The sequence below is a fragment of the Cajanus cajan genome, chromosome 1, assembly GCF_000230855.2.
Source record: "Cajanus cajan strain Asha chromosome 1, NIPB_CcT2T_4, whole genome shotgun sequence".
Classification (NCBI taxonomy): Eukaryota; Viridiplantae; Streptophyta; class Magnoliopsida; order Fabales; family Fabaceae; genus Cajanus; species Cajanus cajan.
The window spans coordinates 26,279,429-26,289,576 of record NC_138517.1 but is presented as its reverse complement, the minus strand read 5'-3'; the positions used below and the strand labels follow the sequence as shown (position 1 = coordinate 26,289,576).

Below are 10,148 nucleotides of genomic sequence, written 5' to 3'. Positions count from 1 at the left end.
TATTAAGACGATTTTAACCTTATTCATGCTTATTCAAACAGGGTTAAATAATATGGCCTAGAAATTTATCGTAAGCAAGAAAAGAAGCAATAAGAAATGATGAAGAATGATTTTATTATAATCGTAGCGGAAACATGTGCCCTATCGAGGCTCAGGGGTCGGGCTGTCCCCGAGGAGTAATCTCTAATAGTCATCAGGTTTACATATCCCTATCAGAAGGAGAAGAACACTTGATGACGACGACCGGCCTTGACACTTGTGAACCGGCCTTCCCAAAGATCTGGCTTAAAGAACATCGAGAAGGATCTTGATTCCTCTTCGTTCTTTGATCTTTAGCAGGGTTGTATCCTAACCCTTGTCTCCCCGGATTATCCTTGATAATGGGTAGCTCCGGGATTCCTTGGGAGTGCTTGCCTAATCCTTGTCCTGGCAAGTATCCGTTCTTTGCGAGCATATGAGCTACCTTCTTCATTTCTCGGGGAAATGTTTCAACATTGGCAATCTCTAATGCTTGGAAGGCGGTTTCTAAAGCTTCCTCTGCTGCATCCACGTAAGGTATAGCAGCTGGCTTGCTGATGAGTATGTCATCTTCAGCTTGTACAGTCACCAGTTTGTCACCCACTATGAATTTGACTTTTTGGTGGAGCGTAGAGGGTACAGCTTTCGCATCATGAATCCAAGGTCGGCCTAGGAGACAGCTGTATGCAGGAGTAATATCCATCACTTGGAATTCGACGTTGAAGATGGTAGGTCCAATTTGGATTGGAAGATTGACTTCTCCCACCACTTCTCTTTTAGAACCGTCGAAAGCTCGAACGATCATGTTGCTCGGGCGCATTTGGACTCCCTTGATTGCCACTTGATCAAGAGTTCTTTTGGGCATCACATTCAAGGAAGATCCGTTATCCACCAAGACTTTTGCAATGTGGTACTCCTTGCACTTTACAGAGATGTGCAAGGGTTTGTTGTGATTAGGTCCCTCGGCGGGGATTTCTTCATCGGTGAAAGTGAGGTGATCATTAGCCGTGATGTGGCTAACAATTCCCTCAAATTTGTCTTGGGAAATGGTATGCGACACATATGCCTCGTTCAAGACCTTCAACAGAGCTTGCCGATGCGGTTCGGAGCTTAGGATCAATGACAACAGCGTAATCTTTGCTGGCGTCCTATGGAGTTGATCCACGATGGAGTACTCGCTCTGTCGGATAAACTTTAACAGCTCGTCTGTCTCCTCCTCGGATTCTCTTTCCTCGGTTTTCTCCTTTTCTTTTCCTTTATTCTTGGGAGCTTTATCATGAAGATCTTCGGGAGTGTAGATCCTGCCACTCCTAGTCATGCCCCCAAGTCCAGCGATGTTAGAGATATCGCTGTCGGCAGAAGAATGGACGTCGTATATCCACGGCACAGCCTTATTCGTTTTGTAGGGGAAAGGCCTCGGAGCGATGATCCTTAACGGTGTCGGACCTTCCCTTTCGTCTGTCTTGATTACCAACAACGGTGTCATCGTATGTTCGCTTTGCGCAGTTGTTGGTTTGCATTTAATGACCAATGGCATGCGATCCATTCTGAACATACGCATTGATTATTTCTTTCTTAACATTTATTTTTAAATTACTGGGAGAGATAAATGCAAATGAATGACTATGAAATGCAAAGGCAATTGAGAGATTTCATAAATCACCAAACTTGATTTCATTGATCATAGAAAGTGTACAACTTATCATACAATGCTTTGAAGCAATTTTTTACAATATGAGAAAAGCCGATAAAAACCCACAGGCGGGTTCATTTTTTTTCTCCATTCGTCTTCGGCTTCCTCCACATGGCGTGCTATTGCTTCAACTTGCATATGGACGGCTTGGCTCATATCATCACTACTTTTCTGAGCATCCTTCGCCTTTTGAGTGTAATAGTTGATCATGGCCTGTAGCTCATTAAGCTCGTCTTCGGCTCGATCCTTCTCCTCTCGGAGTCTAGCCATTTGTGCTAGTCCCTTCCTTTCCTTTTTGTGGAAATCGGAAAGGTTTGCGGCTTGTTGTTGAGCAACTTCCCGCCATTGTTGTGCATCGGATCGGGTCAAGAGCAGATCTTTTTGCATGTTCTTGATCAACTGAGCCTGCCTTGCATGTTCGGCTTCCAGGTGTGCTATCTTTGCATTGACTTCTTGGAGTTGACTACTTGGTTCAACCTTTGGCATTTTGGATGTCCGAGTGGTCTCCTCGTTGAGGTTAGCACACTCATCCTTGAGCCGCTCTATTTCGTGGTCTTTCTTCTTGCATTGCCTTTGAAGACCATCAATAGTAAAACTGGATTCTTCATTTTTTTCTTCAAGAAACCTCATTTGAGCTTCCATGTTTTCCAGCTTTTTGGTCAAGGCGTCGACTTGTTCTTGCATTAACCTCCTTGTGGTTGTGGTTGCGCAAGAGGTGGATGGTTGAGGCACCCCCCTCTCGTTCCTCCATATCTCATAGTCGGTGGAGGCGGATACCCGAGGCTTTCCAAGCTCTCGATCTCCCTCATAGATTGGTTTCTCCCACGCTCTAATGACAGCGTGCATGTCCCTCTGATGTTCGGAATCGAAGAAGAAACACAACCCTCCAAGCTCCTCTTTGGTAGGAACAATTTGAGTCCTCATGAGTTGCCTCATAGCCAATCTAGGTGAATAAGCTATGCAACCTCTGAGGCCCATTAATGGTATGCTTGGATAATTGCCGCATCTTGTCAATACATTGTTTGGACGGAACCAAGGACAAACCCACGTGAAGTGCTCAATACTCCACTGTTCCATCTCTTCCTTCCACTCGGAAGCATACCGGCGGCGTACGGGGATCTTCGAAAAACTTCTCAAAGGATCGGGCAAAGTCCCCATATGACTAGAGGCATAAAAGTGTGTGATGCCCCACACATACAACAAGGAGGTACAACACCGGATAGTTTTCCCTTGCTTCTGTTGAGATAGGCTGACAGACAGCAAGGTGTCGGCAAGAATGGCAGGCACGGGACTCTTCATATGTACGTCCCAAGCGAAGAAAGCGTCCATGGCAGCGTGGTCCACTGTGTTAGCGTGAAAGGGGAATAAGATCATCCCAAACACGGCTAACGCTAGAGTCTTGTTGAAAGCTAACCAATCTCCCTCATCAGCCAAAGAAGAAAGGTGGTTTTCAATCATAGCAAGCTTCCAACCCTTGATACTGCCGTTCCCCACTAAAGCAGATAATCGTGGTGTTAGTTTGACTTGAGTGGCAACTCTCTCTACGGCCACATGATTCCCATGGAAAATATAGACCCCTGTTGATTTGGGCCATCGAAGCATGAGTTCATACTCCTCGAGAGTAGGAACTAAGTCAAACTGGGGGAATTCAAAACAGTGCAGATCGATACTCCAGAAATGGACCAAGGCTCTCAGAAAGGCTGGATCCACACAAATCTTCATCAAGTCAAGGACTCGTCCATAAGATTTTTCGAACTCCAAACGAGCCTCTCGTGGCATCAAGGTACAGAGGTGATCCAACCTCTCGGCACGGTACAATAAGAAGTCCACTTTCTTCAATTGCCCTTGCATTCCCCTAGATCCCTCCATGATCTACAATAAAATGCATGATATGAGATGATGGAGATGAATATGCATGCATAGTGTTTATTTAACTAAACATTATCATGTTTTTGGGATTTTCCTAATATGATGCATGATATTGCTTGGTTTGGGTAAATATCATTATATATTTTTTTTGATATTTTGTATATTTTTGTATTTTTTGTATTTTTGGGTGAAAAGGGAAACTACCTATATGAATGCAATGAAGGTAGATGTTAACACCATGTACTAGAAGATCCTTATTTCTATTTATTTTTATTTTACTAGGGATGTTGTATGTTTAAAGAATGCAAATGTATGCTCATACAATGTCACATAAAAATGCACACACAATTCACTCATCCACGAACAGTCACGAGCGAATCACGAGGTAGGGGTATCCTGCAGAAATGGTGCATATTCAAGGTAGGTTCTAACTGTTCTCACCAGTCCAAGGCCCCCAAGGTGCCCCCATTATAGGGACCCAATTCCTCTCGTCGTAGGTCGATGGAAAGTTCCAACGCACCGTCGGACTCAAGTTCATGGTTATCACCTTGAGTGATGTTTTCCGACAACGGTCTACGGGCATCTATAGACCCATTCGACAACCGGCCGTACTAACATCCACTCCCTATGGTTAATCACTCATGCCCCCGGGTATAGAGGGAACTGTTGTGTGCAAAGGTTTGTGTGCAGTTTGTATTTCAAACAATTGCGAAAATTTAAACATACAACAGTTATTAAAAGCCAAATAGATAAAACATATTATCATACAAGCGAAGGGGTAATAAAGTAATTTTAACTATTATTTGTTAAAAATAATCTGTCACTAAATGGGACTGACTCTCGAGGCTTCCCCAGCGGAGTCGCCATCTGTCGCCACCGGCCCTGAACGGGCTTTCGGCGTTCGCGAAGGATGGTTGGACTCGTTTATTGTTTGAAAAATGTGGATTGCTAGAATGACGTATTCTCAAACTGAGACCTTGTCAAACGAGCAATTTTATTAAATGATTCACCAATCCATATTAATCCCAAGCGGGACCCTCCATGGATTAGTGGTTTTCGCAAAAGGAGGGTTCGTGGAGTCGCCACCAATGTTTTACTCAAAACATCGGAAAAAGGGATAAGGCAATCGATTCAAAAATCGACTTCGGCCATGACAACCAGAGTCGGGTAAGGGAGTCGGTTACGCGTGGGGAAGGTGTTAGCACCCCACAGCGCCCCTTTCGGGTTCCCTATGACAGATTATTTCTAAAAATAATAGTGCGAAATTACTAAATTACCCCTATTTATTCTAAGCGATTATAAATTAACTATCTACATGATGACAGTTAAATAAACACACAGAAAGCAGTAAAAGGAAGGATTGAAGGGAAACCTCTTGAAGCGTGCTTTTATATATTGCGAAGAACTGGGAAGCGTTTTGGCGTTCCCTCGCTCTACAAGCCCGCTCCTCGCTCTCCTAGAACAAAATTTTAACTAAGGGAATCAAAAAGATTTCCCCTCGACTAGGTCCGATCCTCAAGCAAAATGGCTCGGGGCTCAAGAACTTCGTCGGATCAACTCTCCGAGTGATTTCTAGGGCAGAACACTGCTCAAAAACCCCAGAATACTCAAGGAGAGGGCTGAAACTATGTTCAGAAGTGTGGAGGAACGTCCAAATGGCCTCCTATTTATAGGAAATAGGCTCAATACGGCCTACAGGAGCAATACGGCCGTATTGAAATTTTTGAACTTCAATACGGCCGTATTGAGTTCAATACGGCCGTATTGAAGTTCAGAAATTTCAATACGGCTGTATTGAGTTCAATACGGCTGTATTGAAGCTTCAATACGGCCGTATTGACTTCAGTACGGCCGTATTGAAGTTTCAGAAACTTCAATACACCGTATTGAGTTCACTGCGGCCATATTGAAGCTTCAATACGTCCGTATTAAGTTTAGTACGGCCGTATTGGGCTTCATTCCCTCCATTTCCTTATTTTAAGCTATTCTAAGACCTCTAGACCTACAGAGAACCCTCCTAGGGCCTTCCAGGAGTCCTTCTGGCTGATCTTCCTTCAGTCTTCGAGAGTCTTCTAGCTTTATTTCCGACCCGGACAATTTTAGGGGTCTACAATGTGCTAATGATGAAAAACTATGTTTGTTGTTTATTTAATTGTGTGTACTCTAACAATGTTTTGCTTTATGATAATGATAATGATGATGATGTTTCCCTTGTATTGTTAGTGTTGTGCTTACACTTATATTGTTTTCTCATAGTTTGGCTGAAAGACATGATATAGCTTAGTTGATGCTATTCATGATTGCTTATTTGTTTTGATACTTCTTGCTTATGTAAGAAGTAGTGGTTGAGTGGTATCGCTCGTGTTGCGAGCATATGTGCTAGTAGTAGTGGACGAAGCCTTGTGCTAGCCAACTAGAACTATTAGAACCTTGGATGTGGGTGAGACATTGATTTTTTGAGTGTATTAAGAGTTTACGATTGGTGAAGTTTCTCGCATTTATAGTTGTAGCGGTTGAATCCAAGGAGGTTGTATGTTGAGAATTGGAGTTTTGATATTCTTGATGAGAGTTTGGAACGTTGGTAATTTCCTTGAGTGTTGGTGTTTGCATGTTAACCTTTTATGGTTTAGGTAGCATGTGAATTTTATTCTCTAAGTCCTTTGTACTGAATATGTGAGCTTTTTGGGTTTAGGATTGTAGTGGAAAGCTTGGATATGAGTTTAAGGTGGAAAGGAGTGAGTTTGGAATGGTTGAGGTATTTTGTGGGATGTTAGTACACTATTGTCGTATCGTATAGGGGATATTTTCGTTGCAGTTTTGTTGTGCCAGTATGAGTATCGTATTGACATAATTAGATTTTGTGGTCTTCATGAAAGTTGTGGCTTTGGATGTTATCTTTCCAATGGAACTAGAATAAGATAAAACGGAGGTCTAGAACTTTAGTTATAATTGCTTTGGTGATCAGAATTCTAGTTGTAAGCGCTGAACATATTTGTTGTGGTTTTTGAATTTTTAGCTAAGAAGATGATCGTTTTAGAATCTTATGCCCATAAGAGTTATAGCTTATTCTCTTAGCTTTCTTTTGAGATAGGCTTGAGATCATTTTGGATGAGTATAACTCTTTGTGTTATATTTGCTTTGACATTGTTGAAGGGAGGTATATGCTGTCATGATGTTTTGAGTTGTTAAGCATAGCAAGGATAGAAACTGATTTGGATAATGTTCTGAGGTGTTGTCATTGAGAGGTTGTTTAAGATGGTATGATGCTATGTGGTAAGGTTGGTTCATGTACATGCTATATGGTGTAAACGATGATTCATTCGTACATGCTCAGGGATGGTATATATGAAGGTTTAAAGTAGGTATTCTAATATGATTTGATATGCATATATGTTGATATGAGGAAAGATGATCTTATGGATCAATTAGCGAGTATTTAGGTGTTTAATAAGATTGACCTTAGGGTGTGATATCATCATATTAGAGATGAGGATGAAACTGTATCCAAGATAGTTTTAAGTTGTTATCTAAGTGTGATTTTTTATTGTATGAGGTGAGTGTTCTAGGCCCTGTAATTTCTTACAGTAACGTAGATCTATCAAAGATAGAAGTTGTTTCAAGTGAAAGACACATGAGTCTATTAGTGAGGTTATGAGTTTGTTGGATTAGCTCATTGTTGTTGGATATTTATTGAGTAACTTTCTAAGATAGAATTACCTTTGAATAGATTAACTAAGAAGAGTTTTGTTTTTGTGTGGGATGGAAAGTATGAGAGTAGCTTCCAAACTCTTAAGGAAAGGTTGGCTTGTGCTAATATTACTGGATTTTAGTAAGCCTTTTATGGAATAAAGTAGTGCTTCTAAGATAGGTTTGGGCGGAATGTTGATGCAAGAAGGAACGGTAGTAGCTTATGCTTCTAGAAAATTGAAAATTCATGAGAGGAATTACCTTACCCATGACCTTGAGTTAGCGGTTATGATATTTTTCATTAAAATTTGAAGACACTACTTACATGATTCTAAGCTTGAAGTATTTAGTGATCGTTAGAGCCTTAAATATCTTTTGATCAAGGGAGATAGTTAAAATTTCTTAAGGATTAGGATTTTAATCTTAGTTGTTATCCAGGTAAAGCCAATTTGGTGACAGATGCTTTGAGTATGAGACCTTTATATTTGCCTTTCCTTATGATTAGAGAGATGGATCTTTTAGTTCAAATTAGGGATTTAAGCTTGACTTATGAGGTTACCCTTAGTAGTGTGAGACTAAGTATGACTCGAGTAACTAGTGGATTGTTAAAGGAAAATTGGAGGAACATAATTAGTTGATTCATTTTGGTGATAAGATATGAGGTTATAGGACAAGATAATGGTAAGAGTTTGCCTTGCGTATAGATGAAGTGGTATGACTTTGAGATCGAGTATGTGTACCTAGTGAACTTATGTTTAGGTGTTTGATCTTTAAAGAGGGTCATAGAAGAAAAACTAACATTGTGGCAGATGCCTCGAGTAGGATGACCATTCACCTACCATCTTTGATGATTTAAGGGTTGGATTTGATTAAAGAGTTAGAAACTTAAGTGTGATGTGTGAGCTCACCCTTAGAAGCATTGAATTGATTATGTTGAAAGTGACTAGTGAATTAATGGATGAGATTAGAGAAGCCTAGGAGTAAGATCATTTCTTAGGGAACCAAGTGGAGAAGATTGGTAGAAGTATAGATAACCATTTCTGAGTAGAAATTGACGTTGTTTTGAGGTGCAAGAACAAACTTGGGTGCTTAGTAACCTTGAATTAGGAAAGATGATCTGAGAACAGGGACATATAAGTACTCTTAACATTCATTTAGGAACTATTGAGATGTATCGAGACCTTAGGAGGATGTATCAGAGTGGTGCAACGGAAGCATGATGACCTAAGATAAAAAGAGGAATAGAGGAATTTGTAAACTCGCGTTTAGCATGCTAGAAGTCTTTAGGAATTTTCGTAGCACTTAGACGTCCCATTTTGGAAGTGAGATAGTGAATGGATAGACCTTAGTTGTAGGTTTGTCTGAGACGCTTAAGAGATTGATTCTCTTTGGGTTATAGTGGATAGACTCGCCAATTTTACTTGTCTTACCCTTGTTGATAATAGATATTCCTTTGTGAAATTGATAGAGTTGTACATCAATAAGGTAGTGAGGTTGCATAGGAATTAGAAAGCAAGATGCGAGGAGTCTACCAATGCAAAATTTTCGGGGACGAAATTTCATAAAGGAGAGGAGAATTATAACAACCCAAGAGCCCAATTAAGGTGGTTTAGTAGCCCGGAATGAGCCGTTCTAAATTACTAAATAGATCTACTTTTGGTAGCCCAGAACGGGCCGTTCCGTATTTGGAACGCGCCATTCCAAACCATTAAATTTTCCTATGATTCTTAGTTGGGAACGGGCCGTTCTTTGCTAGAATAGGGCGTTCTGGATTTTAGAAATGGCCTTTAAACCTTATTGAGAACGGGCTGTTCTAGTTTGAGAACCGGCCGTTCTGGATGTGAATTTTACTCATGATTTAAAGGTCCAGAACGGGTCGTTCCAGATTTGGAACGGGCTATTCCGGAGACACTTGAGGCCTATATATAGAGCACTCTGGCACTCCCAAAAGGCACAGTCTTCACTTTTCTCTTCTTTTCTTCTTTGCTCTCTTCTTATCCTTCTATACTCTCTGAAGACCGAGGGGCACTTAGAGGAGGAGACCAAGGAGATCTCTATTTTAGTTTCAAGTACTATTTATCCAGGTACGGGGGAAAATGGAATTATTTGTATGTAGAGTTACATGAGGGAATTGGGTAGAGGAAGAGTCCCTTATGATTATGAGTAATTTTATAATTATTTCTGTTTGAGGAATTGTTGATCCTATTAGATTCTGTATGTGTTGAGGTTTAGAAATATATATTTAATTTGTAAGAATGATGATCTGGGAGAGAGAACGAAATTATAGAAAAGTGTCTGTGAGTTAGGTTTTGAAATAATTGGGGGTTTTACCGTTATGTTAAGATTATATTAAATTGGTAATTCCATTGAGTATTATATTAATTTATGAATATTATTGTTATATTACTTATTAAGAATTGATAATCTAGATGTGAGTTGCTTGAGGGGTGTGTAAACCCTTATTTTGTTAGACTTATCTGTTGTGTATATGGAATTGTGTATATGATATGGAATTGAGCTATGAGATAAGATGTTGTATGGATGTGATTATGATTGTGATTGTGGTTCCTCACATCAATGACCAGGGATGGCACGACCCCTGGGTAAGTGATGCTATAGGGAGGGCGTGACCTTGGCATGGTGTAGGATGAGTGAGGCAATTAACACGTATCACTTATGTCAAATATGGCAGCCTTGACATAAGGTTAATTGCAAGAGATTGTGTGGATTGTGATGTGATTGTGGTTCCTCACATCAATGACTAGGGATGGCACGACCCCTGGGTAAGTGATGCTACAGGGAAGGCGTGACCCTGGTATGATGTGGGATGAGTGAAGCAATTAATTGTAAGATTTGTGTGGATTGTGATGGATTGATGTAA

The 10,148-nt window shown here is 40.7% G+C and overlaps 1 protein-coding gene across 1 annotated transcript; it reads right to left on the bottom strand.

Annotated features, from left to right (window-relative positions):
- Positions 1–1,710: 1,710 nt before the first annotated feature.
- LOC145959089 (uncharacterized) lies at positions 1,711–5,685 on the bottom strand. The gene is made up of 2 exons (XM_083077181.1): positions 4,953–5,685; positions 1,711–3,583 (listed from the first exon to the last, which is right to left on the bottom strand). The coding sequence occupies exon 2, from the start codon at positions 3,578–3,580 to the stop codon at positions 1,721–1,723; it is 1,860 nt and encodes a 619-aa protein (XP_082933307.1). The 5' UTR covers positions 3,581–3,583; positions 4,953–5,685; the 3' UTR covers positions 1,711–1,720.
- Between the last annotated feature and the right edge of the window lie 4,463 nt (positions 5,686–10,148).